At 35.3% G+C, this 21,657-nt stretch overlaps 3 protein-coding genes across 4 annotated transcripts; all 3 read right to left on the bottom strand.

Annotated features, from left to right (window-relative positions):
• Positions 1–4,830: 4,830 nt before the first annotated feature.
• LOC131616235 (mitochondrial import inner membrane translocase subunit TIM23-2-like) lies at positions 4,831–5,906 on the bottom strand. Its single transcript, XM_058887509.1, has one exon. It carries the CDS (start codon positions 5,680–5,682, stop codon positions 5,128–5,130), a length of 555 nt encoding a protein of 184 aa, XP_058743492.1. The 5' UTR covers positions 5,683–5,906; the 3' UTR covers positions 4,831–5,127.
• A 3,439-nt stretch (positions 5,907–9,345) lies between these two features.
• Positions 9,346–11,681, bottom strand: LOC131616234 (uncharacterized). The gene has a single exon (XM_058887508.1). It carries the CDS (start codon positions 11,361–11,363, stop codon positions 9,534–9,536), a length of 1,830 nt encoding a protein of 609 aa, XP_058743491.1. The 5' UTR covers positions 11,364–11,681; the 3' UTR covers positions 9,346–9,533.
• Positions 11,682–13,380: 1,699 nt separating this feature from the next.
• On the bottom strand, positions 13,381–18,773 carry LOC131618081 (aminopeptidase M1-like). Of its 2 annotated transcripts, XM_058889348.1 has the most exons (19): positions 18,461–18,773; positions 18,241–18,383; positions 18,026–18,128; positions 17,751–17,937; positions 17,450–17,543; positions 17,173–17,326; positions 16,978–17,082; positions 16,775–16,891; positions 16,352–16,465; positions 16,077–16,259; positions 15,686–15,977; positions 15,460–15,581; positions 15,265–15,362; positions 14,995–15,172; positions 14,794–14,908; positions 14,603–14,670; positions 14,434–14,511; positions 14,202–14,279; positions 13,381–13,897 (listed from the first exon to the last, which is right to left on the bottom strand). In XM_058889348.1, exons 1-19 carry the CDS (start codon positions 18,683–18,685, stop codon positions 13,715–13,717), a joined length of 2,637 nt encoding a protein of 878 aa, XP_058745331.1. In that variant the 5' UTR covers positions 18,686–18,773; the 3' UTR covers positions 13,381–13,714. The 2 variants fall into 2 exon arrangements, with proteins under 2 accessions (XP_058745331.1, XP_058745332.1); XM_058889349.1 differs by lacking the exon at positions 18,461–18,773 and having other exon boundaries at positions 18,239–18,342.
• Between the last annotated feature and the right edge of the window lie 2,884 nt (positions 18,774–21,657).

The following is a 21,657-nucleotide window of genomic DNA, read 5'->3' as shown; positions in this document are numbered from 1 at the left end:
GGAGCCTTTGCAGATGTTAAAGTTGTAGGCAACCATAGATTTTGTGATATTCTAGTCTTAATTGGAAAGGGCGGGGACAATTGGACTCGTATTCATCATAACCTTATTAAAGAGTTAACAACTCATAAAAATGAATACACGCAACTTTATAAGACTAATACATGTAGAGATGTTCACGGTGCAGTTTAAGTGTTTTTTATGCTAAAAGTTATCTAAAGCGCAAAGAGAAAATAACGAGGTTCAATTTAATTCGGTTGGCTTTTAAAAATAAATCAAACCAAATCAAATCAAACCAATGCGGTTTGAGTTGATTCGATATTTTACAAGATTTTTCTTAAGCCATAGATACACTTATATAAGACAACATAACTTTGTATCTACTCATTCATTTATTACTAAATAACAAATAATAATGTCATTGCATAAACCATTTATAACATTCAAAGTTCTAACGATGATTTATTTTCTACAGTACTGTGATGCTTTAAAATGCATCAACCATGATCGGAAGATTGCGAGACTGCAACAACCTCAAGAGTAGTTGTTTCGCAATGTGATGAAACTATTTGAGTTGCAAGACTTATGTAAGACCAATTATACTACTATTAACCATGGTATGCTATCAACGTTCATTGAGAGACGATACTCTAAGGCATCATCTTTTTATCTTTCACATGGTGAGTTGTCCATCATACTAGATGTATCATGTCTACTGCATCTTATGATCAGGGAAAGATTATTAGACAATTTCAAGAGTACTATATCTGATGTATTGCATATGATGATTGAATATTTGGAAGCTGACCCATAGGATGTCCCGAAGGAGTTAGAAGACACCCGAGGGTGTCATGTTATATTTAAATTCTTGGAGAGGATGTATGCACACCAACTGACTGAGGCAAAGCAGGCCGATGATGACGATGAACATGTTATGCAACATATAGCATATGCATTGAAAACATAGCCATCATACTTGGTTGACACATTAATATTTCTGGACAAGAGTGTCTATTACGCAAATGTCGATTACCTCATATACTTTGCTGAACTCATGAGTACAGTTGTAGGGACGCTTGTTTCGTATACCTATACTCCAAGTTAGCTAAAGGTTGTCTTTGGAAGACCAAATACCCGACAACTAGTTGCACGCTGTTGACGATAATAAATTTATTTTCTTTACTGTTTATGTACCATTTTCATAACACTTGTGCTACACATTTACTAATAATTTATATGTAGCATTTTAAAACATGGATCCTCTAGCACTTCTCGCACATCTATGACTGGTCATATTTTGATGACTACAATGAGAATATGCCACGTGCTTTAGAAGGAATTAGTCGACTGAACCCTTTAAAGTGTATCTTTATCGTACAATACACAATGATATACACTTTTGATTGTACGAAGATCACCGTCAGACGCGTCCTTTGGAAGACATAACCTTATACTCTGGATGGTTGGCTTGTGGGTCACGTATGATGTATCCACATCTCCCTGAATAAGTCATGCACCAGTTCAGATATATGCAGATTATTCCAAGAGAATCCTTCGCATTTGCTTCTCCTGCTATAACCCGTAGAGATATAGATGCCATGTATGATGATTTCTTTAATCATCTGGTATCAAATGAAGCACAACTACATTCAATGGTATTACATTGTCACATTCTTATATGACATCAGATGCAGAGGAAGATCCATCTAGGCTTCCTCATCATGAGATATTGGGGGAGGAGTAAGCTAGAGTAGATCATGTTGTGGATGTGTTGCCTGCATGTCATATTGTGAATCTTGCGCAAGCAGGTGTTAGACAGAGGAGTCTTTTCGGAAGACTCTCTTAGAAAGACCATTGTAAATGTCATTCTTACTAAGACACGAACGACATTATAGTACAAGAGACAACAAAGGAGCAAGGGGATCCGACATAAGCAGGATCATAGTATTTTGTATTAGGGATAATATTTATCGTTTGTAATTTATTGAATTTATTGACTGTATTCTAGATTCAAGATTGACTCATTTATGTACGAAATTTTCATCATATTTGATAAATGTGTTATTTAATTTATAAAATTTTAGTATGTTATTAGTACATGGTCTATTACATCAATGTTTTTTTTTTATATAAAAAAATGTCAAAATTGATTGCATAGGATGAATACGGAAGTTTATATATGTATATTAGTACCGAGATGCATCTCCGAACAAAATTATGTTAAAATAAAAATGTCTCAGTCAAGAATGAAAGAGATGCATATAGGTAGGGCTGACAATGAACCAAACCAACTCGAAAGTAGTTCGAAATTCGGTTCAACAATTAAATCGTTGAACTAGGTTCATGAACCAATGAGTCAAATGTGAGTTAAAAACAAAGTTCGTTAGCTAAATGAGCCGAACTTGAATTATACATAGTTCGACTCGTTAGGTTCATGAGTCAACTCGATTATAAATGAGATGAATTATATTGTCTATATTGTCTTTAAGAGTAAGTTTAAATATTTTCTCCGAATCTTAACCCTATCATTTTTTTAATCTAACCATTTTAATTGATAATTTATATTTTCTAGAGAGCAAATTATTTCTAAAAAAATTATACAAATAGAATTAACATCGTATAAATTTCAAACTTCTAAATTTTATTTTATTTTTATATTTTTTATTTTATAAAAATATTAATTTAAAATGTCAAATATATATAGACTTAAAAAAATTACTTTTAAGTCTGTAAAATAAGCGAGTTGAACCTAACAAGATAAACCTAACGTGTTGAACCGAGATGTTCTTGAACTTCTAACAAGTCGAGTTTAAGTTGGAAAAAAGTTCGTGATGAGCTCGAACTCGAACTCAAACTCGGCCAATTCTTAACTAATTGAGTTTGAGCTGGAAAAAAAGTCCGTGATGAACTCGAACTCGAACAATTCTTAACGAGACGAACTAAGGTGAGGCGAATTCGACTCGACTCGACTCATTTCCAGCCCTACATATATGGTAAATACAGAAGTACATCTGAAGACTAATTTAATTACCGACAAAAAGAGGTGTGACTCATTTATGCATCTATTTGATGTGAAATGGGCACATCCAAAAATGCACTTCCAAATTTGTAAATGTATTTTTGAATTTCGATAAATTGCTTATCCACCACTTGGTATGGGAAAAATATTGCCCTCTTAATATTATAGTAGGATAAAGGACTACACAACTAGCCATCATCGAGTACAAAAGCAACATGGAAGACCTAATCTTTGAAATTTCTTACTGAACTCGAGGAAACATGAATGATAAAAAACCAAAAGACAAAAATGACATAAATTAAGGAAGCATGAGATAAGACACAGTCATCCGTATGAAACAATAGCCAGGGAATTTCTGTGATTGAGAACTTCAGCAAATCCCATTAAGTAAGGCTAGATAAATATACTATAGCATTGATGCTTTGTTCCTGTATTTCCCTTTCCGTTTGTTTCAAGTCTAAATTAGCTTTAGATATTAACAATGGTTTTACTAACACATTAACAAACAAACCACAGCACAAACCCCTTACACTTACAAGCTCAAAATTTTGATCCGATAAAATTAGAATTGTAAAATAGGTATGCTGCCCATGTTTGTTCAAGTAAAGGAAAATTTGACAACTATTCTGGAGACAAGTTAACTGAATCAGAGCATATAATGCTTTGCTGCGTATGTTGTCTTTGTGGCAGAGGTCAAAGCACAAGAGGAAGAACCGGAGGAGACGAAACGGTGGATAATGAAAGGGGATCATTTAGTAGGGGTGAGAGGGAACAAAACAAGGGCAGGAAAACCATAATAACATCATGCAACACTTCTTGATCTAAAGGATAGCTGCCTGCCTATTTAGTACCTCAAATATCACCATTTCTCCTTTAAAAATGATATAGACAAAGTGGTCATAACCCTGGTGTTGACTTTCAACCCAACAGGATCGGCTTTTGCCAATCGGGCTAGGATTTGCTGACTCACACTCTCTTTTATGTAGTCCATAAACTATATGAAAATAAAAAATAACCCTTAAACTATATCATAACTGTCAAACTAATGCCTAACCTATATGAAATTCATCTCTTTAGTCTCTAGTATCTCTCATCAACATATATATAACAGGAAGACTTAATTTGATAGATTTCATATACTATTTTTATTCTTTTGAGACTAGGTAGGATAGAGAGATTCTAAGGGGACTAGATTGACGGTTTACTCGGGACTAGATTGACGGTTTACTCCCTACTGACCCGGAAAGGTAGTCCCATGACCAGGACACAAATAACTTCTGACATATGATCAATCAAATACCCCTTCCGAACTACTACGGATTTAATAGCGGTTCCCATTTGCCAAAAGCAAAGGCAACACACTCATTAAAGGAAAGAGGCAAAGTGCAATAATCAACCCCAAGTCTGCATGATTTTCTGAAACAAAGCAACATTTGGAATATGTAAGTATATAATAACAGTTGTTTAGTATCTCTTGTTCATGTGCTCATTGCAACATAAGAGTAATCAACATCGCCGAAAAGAAGCTCATACATGATATGACTAAAATTTGAAAGAACCCACAATCAACTGACCGAAGATCAATACAAGCAAAACATTACACTAAATGCAACCAAAATCCTGAAAACTCCCACGATAAGGTTCCGACAATCTCTTCCACAGAAAACTCTACATCCAAAAAACTTGTCCAACTCTGATCAAACACATGCAAAATCTTTCAAACCAACCATTAAAATCATACATATTGACCGAGCTAACTCATCACATAAAAAAGTTCAAGCAAAAAACAAAGGATTAAGCGATGCTATATACACTTTAAAATTAAATTTCGTCCCAATAATTATAACTATTTATTCGATGACGACTTCACAAAGTTACACATTAGTTTTAGAACAGAAAGCCAGAATCCAGCTGAAAAAATATGGCATTAAACCAATAGTTTCGCATTGGAAGCATTAACTTCTAACTAGCATAACCATAACATATATGGTATATAACTTCTTTAAACAATTCTATATATTCTAACTAAAACTAACAGCAATTATCGCTCAAAATTTGATTTTTTTTCTCTGTAACTTAACAGTTTGAATCTCAAATCTCCCACTCACATTTCATATTGGCACATATCGTTTCAGTGCTTGTTTTACCGTCACAGCAGCTCCAACAAGAACTCCACCCACAGCTCCAGCCACCGCCGCCGATCTCACCCCTCTTGCTGCTCTATACAAAGCTCCAGTGCCAAGCCCGGCCGCAACGCTGTTCCAGGCGTCATCGGTGTCTCTGGCAGCCTCGATCCCGCTCTCGATTCCAGCATAAAGCAACCCAATGATCCCAACACGGTTACCCCAAGTCCGACCCGAATGCCCGGATGAGTTGAGAATACGATTAACCCTGAGCTTCGTGGTGTCGCCGGATTCGAAAGATCGAACTCCTTCAACGAGCCCAACTCCGGCACCGGCGATTGAACCTCCGAGGTAACCGCAGCCAGTGTAGAAGGTGAGATTCTCTCCCCAGGAACGGCGTTTACGGAGAGCTTCCTCGTCGAAGAGAAACTCCGGGGAAGTTGGGAGCTGGTAGAGATTTCGGCTAGAAACCTCGAGGTCTTTGTATGGGTTGTAGAATCGGGTTTGGGGGTTTTTGTCGGATTGTGAATCGTTTTGCGCCATTGGAGAGGGATTTAAAGAATCGAATTAGGGTTAGGGTTTCGTGGAATTGTGTGAGGGCACACAACGGTGCTGAGGTTATTTTGAGTTTCTCACCTTTGAGACAGAAAAGTTTCTATAATTGCGAAAGGGAAAAAAAACGAGGCGGTTTGGTTTGGGTTAGAGAATCTGTGTGATTAGATTCTGAGATTCGGTTGGAATATGGACCGGATTTGGTTTTTTCTGATCAAAGTGGGGTTGGTTCAATGAACCAGTGGCTCAATTTTTTTGTTTTTGTTAGTTTGGTTTTATTTATGAGAGAAAGTTATGGAAGAACGAAAATTTATAACGGATTCAGAAGTCTTTCTTATCAAGAAATATATTTGAAGTAAATGAAAAAATAATGAAAATGAATACGCTATTTTCTAAATACGTGAAGGAGGATTAACCACCTTACTATTCATTAATAACCATAAACTATTGGGAATTAATATATTTTTAAAAATTGTTCCGGATCATTTGTAGGATCCACGATGATAGACTCAATATAACAGACATTGAATGGAAAGAAGTCAGAAATATGTTAGGCCTCACCACGGCCAAAAACATGCGATTTCAGTCTCTAACACCATTTTTTTACCGTTGGATATAATGAGACGAAAATTCGCAGACTTCCGATCTCATGAAAACAATTTTAACCACTCACACTAAATAAAGCACAACATGTGTATTTCAGATATTCTCTCATTCATACACTAAAACTACTTTATCACTCGATTACTAATTGAATGTTGGAGTGTTAACTTTGGAGGTCCACCCCCGTTTCACTGCACTAAAACTCTATTTCATTCTATCTCCACCTAATTCAAGTTCTAGTACGAAACAATGACACCGTATATGAGAATAGACTTCTGATTCTCACAAATTTCCAAGAATTCAAATCATAGACCTTTCTTCTTTCAGATCACTGATCTTTTCTCTTTCAAAGCACTAATATCTTCCTCGTACAGATCACCGATTGAGTTTCTACTGTCATGGCAGCATAAAAAACCATTCGTTCGGTCGCCACACATAACAATGCCACAACCATTGTATTCTCCCGGTCTAGTGAAGGAGACTCCACTTCGTCCATTGACCGAAGATGGTCTGATTTTAGTAACTCCGCCTACAATTCCAACATCACAAAATCTAGCACCTCCAATAGTTTGACAAAGGACCTTCAAAGTTCTCTTGACCATCAAACCCCGTCTACTGCCATTGCAAGGTCAAACATTGAAGCAGCCTTCATCGCAACCTATAATTCTAGAGCATGTAATGCTCCACAATCTGCAACGACTACAAGCTACTTTAGGCACGTAACATGCACCTGATTTGTTGAACAATGCTTACAATCTACTGCAACATTAGAATTCACACTTCCTTGCTAAAAGGATACTTCAGATTGAAGAAAACGTCCAATTTGCTCCCCCCGGGGATAATTCCGTGCGTGAGAATGCTTCACGCAGCAAGCTAAGAACTGAACCAAAACATATCCACTACTTCACCATATAGAATGGCCCCTAAATCACTAGGTCGCATTCTATGTCATGAACATTATACTCTACTCTGCCTCATGATTTTGGAGAAAAAGGCGTGAGCACCACGCCACTAGATGACTGATGACACTCTGTCAAGATGCAATATGTACAATATCTTGTCTGTTATTTTATTAAGTTTAATTTCATTTTGGTTAAGTTTGATTAGGATTTACTATGAGATGGATGAAGTAATCACATATCTCATTTCCGAAAGCATATTAAAATCATCCAATCAATAATCATCTCATATCTCTGTTGTATATATGAATGACGAAGAACTACCTCATATTTCTCTCAAAATAACATAAATCGAGAGGAGAGAATAAGACAGAGCAGAATGTGAAGGAAGAAGAAAATGCAAATCTCTATAAAGCTTACATCAGCCCAGTAGATGTATATGGGATGATTTACAACACCCATGAAGCTTTTCATAGGGAAGGATATTTTAAAATAAAAGTAACATCACTCATAGCCAACCTTGCACTATTAGAGGAATAAGAAGACGGGGAACTAGAAGCACTCACAACTGATGCAAAGGACTGAATGGGACGATGGTTCAAGGAGATTAGGCCCGGAAACTCCTAGGAAGTCAACACAGAAAGGCTGACATAGTTAATATTCCATGAAATATCAGCTCATGCATGAAATAAAACTTTTTATTAGCAAACCAATTCGACAAAGCAACTGGCTTTCACAAGGGACCACAAAGAAGCAATTCTCCATTATCCTCTTATTTTTCCCTACACCAAAGGAAACTAGTATATTTATGCATCCACATGGACAAGTAGAAGAATCATTAAATGTTATGAGACTCTTGGCTTCGCAAGGCTTCAGATTTAGCTCGTTTAAGCCTAACCTCATTATGATTTTGAGGTACATCAGGTTGCTTGAGCTTTTATCGTCAACGAGGATCCCTGATACGACGTGATTTGTTATGGTAGCAATTACGACTAGCGAAAGAGTAGCGTTAAGAATTCCATCCACATTCTCGTGGTCTCGAAACCCTAAGATTAGTCTGTCTTATTTTCGCATATGAATTCGTGTTATTTCGAGGGAGTTTTGAGGTAATTCTTCGTCGGCCGTATCTACAACAGAGATCTGAGATGATTATTGATGGGATGATTCTAAGGTGCTTTTGGAAACGAGATATGCATTTACGTCATCCATCTCAGTGTAACTGTTATAGAGATCGAGACTTTGGATCAGAAGAGATGTGGTTGTAGAAATTCGTTGGAATTCAAATTTGAATTTTCCCATACTGCACCACTTTTTAATTCTGGAATCAAAATTAATGATGAACGGTGACATGGACTCTCTATACAGTAGAGTATGTGTCTGATGCGGCAGCGTGAAGATAGTAAATTAAAAATATAAAATAATTAAATGTATCTATATGTGTCAATATATATATGATATCAAACAATTGGGTCAGAGGAAATGATAACTTTGACATCAATTTCCTATTCTTCTCTAATAATAAACATCCCTAATTTTGTTTCTACGCATTTTATTAAACATTGAGTGAAGTATTAATATGTCAATAATTTGGATAAGAACAAAGTTATAAAGCTTTTTTTTTAATAAGCAATTTGTACCTAGCGGGTTTCGAACCTGAGCCCTTGAGAGGAGCACACTCTCAGGACCCAAGCGTTTCACCGCTAGATCACACACACGCACACAACAAAGTTATAAAGCTAATAATACATATAGTTTAAATTTTGTATCTACAAAGCACGGATACCGGACACGAAAGTTAGGGTTGGATATTGACATGCCTTCAATATGAAGTGTCACTAAATCCTCATTTGCATGAACTTCAAACAATGTACTATTGTTTGTGTAATGCCACCAAGCCTTTAGCAAAAGACTCTTGGCAATGTTTCAGTTGCATAAATATTAAATATGTGACATGAAATTATGAATAGTAATACAGTGAGTGACAAAAAGATGATGTTAGCTGTCCTATAAATTTTGAAATTTTGATTACTTAAACAATGTTTGAACCATAGCTAGGAGAAAAACACTGTCAACAACCTTACATTCACCACACCCAAAACTGGTCATTTTATATACACAACAAACATACAAAGTAAAAACCACCACCCCGCCATAGAAAAGAAAAACAACACTATATTAATACAAGAACTGTATCTTAGAATTCTCTTTTACAAAACCAATTCCTCTGCATGAACTTGAAATCTATATATAGTAAGTATCAACAAACCTGTTCTTAAAAACAATCAATCAAATAAATAAACTACAACAAAGCAAATATCAATTCTGTAACTTCAACTTGTACTACTTTTGTATAGGACCAAGATTAGACCTCCCAATTCCCTGCTTCTCCCTCAAGGAATTCATCTTGGCCATCCTCAACCCAGCTCTGAAATTCAGAATAAAGTTGTGTGCTTTGGTATCAACATCTGGGCTAGGACAAAACATTGAAGCTTCACTTGCATTTCCAATTTCAGTGACACTCTCTTCACCATCTCCAGCATAGGGACTATTACTACTTGATTCATCTCGACTAATTGGCGACTCAACATTTTCATCTGAATCTGGTGAACCACTCCTTGAACTTCCAATGCTATCAACCCTAACATAGTCACCCTGAACTCTAAACTTCCACGCCGGTAACTTGAATGGTGGAGGTGGTGGCGGCGGAGGGATAGGAATCAAGGGTGACTCATTACCAGTAATCACTACATTCTTCTCTAATCTATAATTAGAATGTTCCCTCTTGTTTGGTAGCTGAGGTTTATATGTTGCCACAGGAACATGGTAATGCTTCTTGTGTTTGCTCTTGTTGGCATAGAACATGTTCTGAAAAACCGACGGTGGAGGAGGTGGCGGTGGCGGCGGTGGTAGTGAAACATAGAGAGAAGGTTGAGAAGAATTTTGAAAGGTTTCAGAATTTTCAACACTCTTTTGTCTCTGTTTCTTCTTCTTTCCTCTCAATGAGGTTAAAAACTCCTTAGTTGCATTCCCTCTCTTCTTCTTAACCGGAATTCCAACCTTCCTCTCCGCCGTTAACGGAGGAGCCACTGCCGGAGGCGGTTGAGAACTCCCTGCCACAAAATCAGTACGGTCAAATTTATCGATCATTTCCGATTGATATGCTCGCTGGACATTTCTTCGAACAGCTTTCGTTCTCGTCGTCACCGGCGGCGTAGAATGCAGATTCAGTTCCGGTTCCGGCACCGGCGAGGAAAACTCTTCATAATTGACCGTTGCCGCGTTTTCTGTAGATGCACTTCTAGTTTTCTTCTTCCTCACCGCCGGAATCTGTTCCAGCACCGGCGAGGAAAATTCCTCATAACTGACCGTAGCTGCGTTTTCTGTAGATGCACTTCTAGTTTTCTTTTTCCTCAGAACCGATAGCGGTTGCAGCGGCGGCAGAGGCGGCGGAGGCAGCGGTAGTGAATTCTCAGTAACGGAATAGTTGATTTCCGGTTTCTCAATCATTTCCATCTCATATACACGCTCTCGAACATCTTCAATTCCACAATCCTGCACTGGTTTCATCTCCGGTTTCCTCATTGGAGATAAACAAACTTCACCGGAAGTAACGGTTTCCGAATGAACTTGAACTTCATCTTCATCTTCAAGTCTCGAGAACCGATGACGGAAATGAACATAAGTATCATCGTAAAACCGATACCGTTCATCATCGGTAACCAACTCCGATGGCGGTTGCCGAAGATCGGGATAAGATCCAACGCTTCTCAACCGGTTAAACGACCGATTAGGATTCTGATACCACGATGGCGGAGTATCAGGATTCGAGAAGCTTCTATCAAAACGCGGAGTATGCGTTTGCATCGTTTGCGTTTCGTTGGTGTCGTTTTTAGTAAGAAAGCCACAAACGACAGCGAAGAGAACGAGTATGAGGTTTAAATAATCCCAAGAGTGTTTAAACGATTGGGGTTTGAAGAGGATGGAAGTGAAAGAACGTAAAGTGGGGACCACAACGAGAACGAAAACGAGTGCGAAAACGAGGGCAGTTATGAAGAGGAGTACGAGGAAGGATGTTGATGTTAGGAAGATGGAGTAAGTGCGGCGGAGACGGCGGTGGGTGTTGGGTTTTGGGAGCCAGAAAGGTGACATTGGTGATTCTTCTTGTTCCATCGGAATGTATAATGTAATAATGTACTATGATGTTTTTGTGTTGTGTTTTGGTTGGAAGAAAGTGAAAAATACACCTTTTTTTTTGTGTGTTGCTTTTGTGAGTATGAGTAGTTATGGTTTGTTACGATAAAAAATGATATGATATGAAGATGAATATGTTTAGGGATGGTGTGCCAGTTGGGATGTGAAAAAAGGGAAGGAAAGAGTGTTGGCAAAAGGGTGTATGAAATGAAGACAGCTAAGGGAGGGATGGAAAAAGGAAGAAGGTAAGGTAAAGCATGTGCATTTTGGCTTTGGGCTTGACTTGACTTTACCCTTAGTAACGTGATTTATCTAATCAATTTGAGGCATGAACATTCTTAATGTTATTAATTTATTTATGCATCATGCAAGATATTTAATTGATAGTGAGTTATCATATTTTATTTTAAGTTTTTCTTGAGAGATATTTAATTCTATGTTTGAAACTTTTGCTTCTAGAATTAAATTTTACGACCTGATTTTATTATTAAATTCATTTTATGTTATGTTTGCAGAGATAGATTGTTTTACATTTGAATTAATTTTTGGCACTACGTGAAAATATATGGACACTTTCTTGTCACTTTCTTTGTTCCTTCTTTCTTCTATTTTATAATAAAATGCAATTTGAGGCGACTAGGAGAAAGAAGCGGTTAGCCAAACTTGCAAGAATAGATTATGATATATATATATATATATATATATATATATATATATATATATATATATATATATATATATATATATATATATATATATATATATATATATATATATATATATATATATATATATATATATATATATATATATATATATATATATATATATATATATATATATATATATATATATATATATAAACTTGGGGGAAAAGACAAAGTGGTGGATCTTTTCTTTTTCCAACAAATACATGATAATTATGAAACTACAAGGTAATAACAAAATATTGCTATCACCATAGTAGTGATTTTGCACACAAGATAATAACAAATTGGAGTTTATTTGTCCAATGGATTCTCCAACGGTTCTAATTCACCATATATGGTATTGCTTTACTCTTGGTTTATTTGACCCTATTCTAGGCATTCAATGGCTCAAATATTTTGGTCTATTTTTTGGGACATTCTCTAGCGAAGATCACAAATTTGTTCCAAGAGGCGCTAAGACTCATCTACTCACAATGATAAATAACATGATTTGTTTTAACCAGTTCACCAAAGTGTTAGAATGATGTTTCTTCTTGTTATAATTCAAGGATAGTTCAGTTAGTTGAATCTATGATTCATTTTCGTTAATTTTGATTTTAAGTTCAAAAGCTTTTACAAAAAGGAGAGGAGCTATATATAAGGTTAGTTGAAGTTGATTAGGTTCTAATAAACTCTAACAACCATAACCACTCTTAAGTAATCTCTAACTAACTTTCTAAAAATAGGAACTACTTCTAACTAACCTAATAATACTTGCAATACTCCCTCTCAAGTTTAGATGGTGGAGAACCAACTTTAAGCTTGACACACAGATCATTAAAGGTTGTAGAACCAAATGGTTTTGTAAGGGCATCCGCAATTTGAAAGGCAGCTGAATTAAAACATGTTAGATGACAAGTTTCTTGGAGATCACATGTTCTTGTATATAGTGGAGGTCAAACTCCACATGTTTTGTACGCGCGTGAAGGACCAAAATGTGAGAGAGATGAACATCACTTAGATTACCGCATAACAATGTGGGAGGAAGAAAAGGGACACAAAGCTTAGTTTGAAGTGATTCAAGCCAAGGGAGCTCTAAAGTGCTATGAGCCAACGAGCGGTATTCCGCCTCTGCACTTGACTTGGCCACGAGGGACTGCTTTTTAGAGCTCCAAGAGACCACGTTTGGTCAAAAGAAAATACATAAGTTATAAGTGGATCTTTTATCGTCCACATCATTTGCCCAATCATTGTCGCTATAGGCACGGAGAGAGAACTTGTGCAGAGAATTAGAAGGAAGAAAAATAAGACCTAGAAAGAATGCTGCATTATTAACATAGCCAAGAGTCTGTTGCTAAAGGCTTGGCATTTTACAAACAATAAGTACATAGTTTAAAGTTCATACAAATGAGGATGATACAAACCTAGGTAGCACTGGCACGAAAGCATGTTGGTGTCCAAGTCCGATACATGTTTCATGTCAGTGTTTCATAGATACAAACTTTAAGCTCTAGTAGTTTAATAACTTTGTTCTTACCCAAATTATTGACATACTAGACACAAGAATTTGGAATGTCTTAGTTTATTGCTAGAGCAAACATAATGCTTATTGGATTTGTTATTTACCAATTGTCAAGACTATCATTTCCTCTGACTCAATTGTTTGATTAAGTCGGGCAGAGAATGCTCTTGCTTAACACTCTCAATCCACCTTGCTTTGATACGGATCTTCTCAATGCTTAAGTTCAAGTTCAGAGTGATGGAAGGGTTCACACGGCTGCCAAAAAAAGCTTCTAGGTCATCTGCGTCCTCATTGTTGTTAACCTGCCACATCATGATTTCAAGGAATGAGATTTTGAAAACATATAAATATGTTTGTGTCTGATACAACACTGACACGTGTGGTTACATATTTTTTTCAAATTATTATCGGTATCAGTATTGTGCCAGATAAACATATGTGTCGGTGCTATATAGGTTCTCGCAACATAGTCTTATAATTGAAGTTGAATTTTTGTGACTGACCAACTTATTAGAACCCACATTTGAAACATGTTACGAGTAGATTGAAGTAAATTGGAAATTCAGTAACGTGTCCACTAACTCAGCTTTCTCTGCATTTTCTTACCAATGGAACTATTTGGCTTATAAAGTTTGTGAGTAAGAGTCCAGCACCATATTTTACCAAGATTCTTTCCCAATTATCCTGCATTAGGTATCAAACCAAAATATGTAAATCCTTTTCAAACACATTATAAGCTAAATATTTCATACTTATTGGTGTTAGTTATATGATCTTATTGTTCAAGATGAAACAAAAACATGAGTTACTTTAAACTTGTTAACATGGAAGCACATACCTTCAACCATCTTACTGCAATTCCACTGCCTTCTAAGCTTATTCCTCCTAGTACATAAATGATATCTTGATCTGGAATCTGAAAATAATTTAAATAAAAAAATGCCAAATAAGAAGGAATTTCATTTCATCTACTTATAACCAAAAATTGCGTAAAAAATGTATATTACCTCATCAGACAACAAAAGATTCAGAGCCTCTAGAACAACCTTTGGATCTGCACTTGATGCAATGCAACCTGCAGGAGTTCATAAATAAACTTGTTTAATCAAGTAACTTAGTACTATATTGATAAGTGCTTATGCTATTAGCGCGTGATAAATTTGTTTATGTAAGAAAGGCTTAAATGCTAGTGTCATACGCAGTATATCGTCCCTTTCTTGCAAAACATCATTGCTCTTATAGAAACTCCATAGGGACTCGAATCCAGTCCTACTTTCACAAGCAGTACTCCTCATTACAGCTACATAAGCAGCCTGAAAAATATTTTGCAAATATACATGTCAAAATTAAATTGAAAGAAAGCAATGATGAAAAATAATCTTGAGGAAAAAAATGTTACCTTTCTGGTGTTGGCTGAAAGCAGAGAAGTGTTTCTGTCGTTCAACAAAATCTGAAAACGGCGTAGTGCTTCTTGTTGAGTTTTATCGTGATCAAAGGTAGCCAAGGCCTTAATAACTTCTCCCCTCAAAAGTGAATTAGAATGGTCTTCTCCGGATATAGAATCCCAACCTAACTGTCTGCATAAACAGTAACTACGTCATTTTCTTGCAAGAGAAGCAACCGACTTTATGGTGAATTATTTGCGTGAAGACGAACGTAACAGCCTTACTCTGCAGAATACATGAGAAGATTGATAAAATATTGCTTCAATTCATTCACCGAATCTGGAATGGCATCAATGGCGATATTCAGAACATCATAGCAAACCTGTCGTAAAAAAGAATTACGATATTGTTATTTGTCACTATAGATAGATGTTGATGTTATTAGAGAAAGTATAGTAGAAAAGACGTATAATACTTACTTCGATCAGTCTCGATACAATAACATAATCTAACTCTTTTCGATAAGCATCCACTAACATAAGCAAAGATGACAGTGATTGTTCACAAGCCTGACATAGCGCATTTCCATCGTCCAAAATGCCTGTAAAATTAAAAATCACCTCTCTAAAATAAAACTGCCTAGAAAGAAAATTGTATCGTAGATTTATAGATTCTATTTATTTATCATTATGACTTTGCACACACCGAATTTATCAGTAGGAAGCAAGTAATTGTTTTGTAAGGCTTTCCTCAATCGAATTGCGAGCTTGTCTTCATAATTTACCCTATAAAAACCACTCTGATCAACGTTAACTTTGATCCATAGATTTTCTTGACTATCCTCATTGCCAATATCTTGAACCAGTTCAGATATATCCACTCTTCCGTCGCTTTTCTCCAAAAGAAATTTTTTCTGTCTTTCATATGAACCAACACATAACGTTATCGGAACAATCCACTGTCCATCGACTTGAAGACCAGATAAAAGGAATCGCGACTGCAAATTCAAATGCCAATAACAGTTACATTCAAAGGTGAAAGTCGAAAAAGCCCCGTCTATGGTGCATGTTAGTTTGATTGCAACTACATAGTATACCTGTTTGAATTCCAAAATGTTATCTGTTAATTGAACATGGATAACAGGATATCCTGTGCTCTTTGTCCAAGCGTTCATCATTAAGTTCACCGGTTCACCAGATACCTCTGAAAGAACATTCCATAGATCTTCTGTTCTTGCATTTTTGGCTTGATATCTTGTTATATACGTGCTTAACGATTTCTTATTTGAAAATAAAATAATGCAATCAGAAAGAATAAAACTTTTATAGGAAGAAGACATAATTAGCGCCACTTCGATAATTCAGATGTTACCTGAAATGTAACATCTCCAAGGTAACCTTGCAACATTCTAATTACAGAAGATCCTTTCTCATAGCTTATAGCATCAAAAATTTCGATAACCGAGCGTGCATGATGTATTTCTACCTGAAAATATGTCATACATATGAATAGTTGTTTCATTTATTGAAGACAAAAAAGCAATGCCGCTATGAATGTTTGGCGGCCATTAGCCAAATATCCCTGTGGTAACTTTTCACTAACATAAAGATTCCTTAGGCTAAAGAATCCGTAGACCATATTTACACGTTCATATTCGTATTGAAAATCAGAATCAACTGAAATTTTATCCTGTTGTCCCACACGGCATTTCTATGCTCGTTGAACTCATTTCACAATTAGGACTAATAAAATCAAATAAAAAAAAGTTAATAAAACCATTTGTAGAGTTCTTGCCTCAATTGGATGTGATTTTTCTAGTGCATCCATTTGTAAACCATTAGAAGTTTCGAAAAGAAACTGACTCCAAATATTCCATTCTGGATATAAGATGTTGGTGACCATAAAACTTATCTGAAAACATGTTAGCAAGTATGAAGATTATTTTTAGATCAATGATTATAACAAATCCACAAGATTACGAGAGTCTCGATTATCACCCAAGTTGCGAAACCTTCGTTGAGCCATAAATGAGTCCACCATTCCATAGTTACCAAATTTCCAAACCATTGATGAGCTACTTCATGTGCTGCCACAATTGTTATCTAAAAGAAACAAATGAACTTAACTGCATAATCATGTTGTTCTCAAAATCACCGAAAATTTTCAAAAATAGGATCAACCATGAAACATACTCTTTGCTTCTTAGACGGAGGAGAGTGCAAGTCATGGTAAAGTAGATCACTTTCTCTATAAACGATTAAACCGTAATTTTCCATGGCTCCGGCAGAAAACTCAGGAACTGCAACAAGATCCAGCTTGGGGAGTGGATAAGGCACCGAGAAGTACCTATATGATGTCAAAGAAAAAATCAACCAACTGCAACGGAAGAATATTTATGAAGCACTGACACAGACATGGACACTAGACATGACACTGATCTCTTCTCAAATTTGAAAGGAAATGATTTACTTGGTATATATTTCTAGTGACTTCACAGCTATCTCCAATGCAAGCTTCCCCTGATCGCTCTTTCCAACAGGACAATATACACCAACCACAACCCCTTTAGAAAATAAAATGTATTCAGGTCCTCCTTTGATAGACAACTTAATTAAGCGCTTATAACATACACGTATATCATGTTCGTATTTATGTATAAACTATCATGATAACAAAAGATAAAATAAAGTCAAACTATTCATTTATAAGTTATTTCCGTAAGTTATTTCAGAGAATGAAAAATAAGCCGAAAAGAGACTAATGTGCGTACCAGTAGTAGTTGTATCCTCGATATGATCAAATAAGCCGACAACAACAGCCACCAAGTAAGTTGACATGAGAGGAGATTCCTCAAAATAAACAGTCTTTAATTCACCATCTAGTTTTTCATTTTCAACCGGCATATTAGATAACGCTGTTAACTCCAATGGCACAGTAACTGTTACCTTGAAAGTTGCCTATAATTCACAATAATCAAATTCTTGTCAAAGCTATTATTAATCTGATAAATTGATGATAATATATGAATGAATTCTACATACATACCTTAAGAGCAGGTTCATCATAGCATGGAAAACACCTTCTTGCATCTACTGCCTCAAACTGTGTTGCTGCCATATTTTTCTTTACTTCTCCATCAAGATAAGTACTATTGCAATAATCGAATTTAGGGTTTACCGTGTAAGAATAATCGTAATTTGAAAACATGTTTAAAAATTATATATACAACAGAAAAAAAGGAAAAGGGAAAAAGTATACACCATCTATAGAATCCTCTAAGATGTTCATTGAGGACCCCAGAAAACTCAATCACCAAAACTCCTTCTCCAACACAAAGTGTTTCATCAAACACAAGTACAAGAATATCATCCTCATCATCCACAACAACATCACATGGAGTATACTGTTAAACAAATCAATCAAATCCCTTAAGTTAACCAAACTAATCAAAATTCAAAAAGTGCTTAAAAAAAAAGTCACCTTGCCATAAGAGTTGGTGAAGCAAGTATCTTGAATAACAAGTTCTAAGGAGTTTAAGACAAGAAACTTTGTTTTCTCATTGATGGAGAGGTTGATTTGCACTGTGCCTGAAAATTTGCATGTTGTGAAATTAGGTGTTAAGTGAAGTTCATATTTTTTTGGAGTTGCAAAATTGGGTAATCTTGTTTGGCTTTTGAATTCATCTATGTTAAGATTCTTTTCCATTTTTTTTCAAAGAGAGTTCACTCTCTTTTTCTTGTATTTTAAAGTGAAAGATTATTGATAACAATTTTTTTTTCAAAGGTTGAAGTATTGTTTATAATATAGAAAATTAGTTAGTTATATCATTACAAGAAGTGAAAATGACAAAGATACTTTCTAAGCATTACATGAAGTGAAAATGACATAGATACTTTCTAAGGATTGAGGAAAATTTTCTAAAACGTGTTTTCATTGAATTGAAATTTAAGGTTACCATTTTCCTCCTTACTAGTGGTTGCAAAGAATGAGTTGAAAATTTTTTTAAAATTTTTTTGTTGTATTCTATAATACATCACTATATAATATAATCTGCCAACCATAACTTTCGGCAAGATATTGTTGTATAATCAAAATAGAATATAGTGGTACAATACAAGAATGAAATCATGTGTAGTCTGCTTGATGGGCCATGTGATCCATTGATTCTTCCTAAATAACGAAAATGAGTAGTATTAGATAGGTTCGTAGGATTGCTTCTTCCATTCTTATATGCTGTCTTCCACTATCGTAAAAAGTCATAACTGTCTTTAGTGTCAGGAGAAATATCTCTAGACGCACTATTTTCACACACTTAAGATAAAATTACAGAGAAACTCTTATTTAAATAAAATTTAATTTGGAAATGCATTTTTGTATACTTTAAAGGTTAATCCAGAGAAGCAACTCCGTAATCCCCCTTAGTTCAATATTAAGTGATATTTTCGGAGATGTAACTCCAAAATATACTATGTTAGTTCAAAACAGAAACAAGCTGAAACAAGGACAGAATGGAAAAACAACATAAATTAACATCAAAATAAATATTACATAGATAATTGTTAACATTAAATCAATACACACCATATCATAAGCACTTGTTATAAGATGTCTTATTTCCGAGAAGCACATCCATTTGTCAAACAGAGCCAGACTACTAAGACAAGGAACTAGAGCATTGATAATAACATCGTAATTCTTTCTGTATAACTTTGTGTATGATTCTTTATGCTTCGTCATCTCTTGTATAAGATGACGACGGACAAATTGGTAGTCATCATCTTCTTTACTGAGCAAACTCAAAACAGCTCAAAAATCACATTTGTCATCATCTTCAACATTTACAATCCGTTAAATGTATTTGTGCATAAAAAATGACATATCTTTAATATGTTTGAGTTTTAGTAGCAGATGTGGAGGAGATGGATAGCTAATGCAGCACCCTTGAAAACACTTTTTTGGGATCTTAGAGTCAGGGAGATCGTCTCGTGGAGTTGTCACTTTGTGTCGGGTTGACTTTTTTAAGGACACCCTTTATTTTAGCTGGTTCCAGCGGTGGTTTCAAATCCTTTGTTTTTGGATATTCAATCTTCCTCAATAGCTCTTAATTTGATGTGCAATTTAATTATGTCATCAGCTTTCATGAATCTTTGTTGGATCACTTCTCACTCGGTCATGATAGATATGTTTGATTTATCATCCTTCATCACACCATCATCATCCAAACGAAGCATTTTTCAGTGAGTGCAAACTTCATCCATACGTATTGGTTTTTCAAGCATCATCTTCTTTGAAATTAAACAAGCACATGGAAGAACGTAAGTTTTCCTATGTGTACATCCACTCTTTGAGCTATCTGAATCTATTTTATCTGTTTGCTTGGCTTCATGAAAAATAAAATGCAATGTCGCCCGATATACGTTGCCAACCAATTAGGATTTGGATCGTCTACTGCTAAATCTCTGCTGCTCTACCTCATGCCCAACTTTTGTTTCTATCTCTCTCTTCCTTTTACTCTCTCTCTCATCTTCACCAATTCTTTTTTTATTTCCAATTTCTCTCTTCTTACTCTCACAAAACAAATGATGGACTGTTGCTCAGCAGTAAAGGATCCATTTTCAACTAATTATGAATAAAGGATTTTGTCTTTCAATCGGTGTTCTAACACAGTAATGCTCCGACCAAAAGATGTTTGTATCTCATTATGTTAGTTTCTGAGCATTTGGTTCACGTCGTCTCAATCTCGATAAAAATCTCCTTTATTGTTTCTCAAACAATTCTTCAATCTAGCATGTGCAGATTCAACTTTGTCCGGAGATGTATATATGGATTCAACGTTCATTTTTTCAGCTCAAAAACCAGAATAATGTAAGGAATGGGATGAAATAAATGAACTTTACCTACAATTCCAGCTTGTTTTTCTCCCTTTGGTGTGATGAAATACAAGAATGATGTTTTGGTGTTGAAAAGTTGATAAAGAATAAAAGAAATTTTTTTAAGAGTTTTGAAAATGAAGTGTTCCTTGAGCATGGAGAAGAAGATCATGCAAGGCGGTGTTTTATTCCATTTTCCGCTTGACATTTCTAGATATACATTTTCGGAAACATCACTGTATCGTTAATTAAATCGGCTTAATGAATAAAAATACCATAAATGAATATAGGAGGATAATTCGGAGATGCATCTCCGAATACACCTAAGTATTATACGGAGATGCATCTCCGAACCATATTTTTTATAAAATGGAATGAATTTTAGAAAAATAAAGTTGGGTGTGATTTTATGTGCGTTTAAAAATATATTTCCGGATGTATAAAGAACATTTTCGAATTTTCCAAGGTATGAGACTGGCCTCAAAAAGTGGAAAGAACAACCCCTTCCTAATATAACACATGTGTGAAGAAGGGAGAAAGTATAAAACATTATCTTTGCTCATGACATTGAATGAATGTTTATGAGAGTCACTTTTAATATATTTATATCTAAGCTAACATCTAACTAACTATATAAATTAACTTGAGTAATTAAATATAGTTGAAGTTAAAAGACTACTTTAATTATAGTTAATTTAAATAAATGTGATACCTCCCTCAAATTAAATTGGAATGTGAAGATTATAAAGCCCTAATTTAGATACCAAAAGATTGAAAAGAGATAGCATGTAAGTATTTCGTGACATT

The sequence above is a fragment of the Vicia villosa genome, linkage group LG7, assembly GCF_029867415.1.
Source record: "Vicia villosa cultivar HV-30 ecotype Madison, WI linkage group LG7, Vvil1.0, whole genome shotgun sequence".
Classification (NCBI taxonomy): domain Eukaryota; kingdom Viridiplantae; phylum Streptophyta; class Magnoliopsida; order Fabales; family Fabaceae; genus Vicia; species Vicia villosa.
This window is presented reverse-complemented; position numbering and strand designations above follow the sequence as displayed.

Bases quoted from the DNA above. Each gene is read 5' to 3' on its own strand.
- LOC131618081 (XM_058889348.1), bottom strand. From the start codon at position 18,685: ATGGAAAAGAATCTTAACATAGATGAATTCAAAAGCCAAACAAGATTA. The intron at 16,892-16,977 runs GTGATAATCGAG...ACATGTTTTCAG, and splicing joins ACGAAGGTTTCGCAACTTGG to ATAAGTTTTATGGTCACCAA. The intron at 15,363-15,459 runs GTAAGTATTATA...TTTTTACGACAG, and splicing joins TTGTATCGAGACTGATCGAA to GTTTGCTATGATGTTCTGAA.
- LOC131616235 (XM_058887509.1), bottom strand. From the start codon at position 5,682: ATGGCGCAAAACGATTCACAATCCGACAAAAACCCCCAAACCCGATTC.
- LOC131616234 (XM_058887508.1), bottom strand. From the start codon at position 11,363: ATGGAACAAGAAGAATCACCAATGTCACCTTTCTGGCTCCCAAAACCC.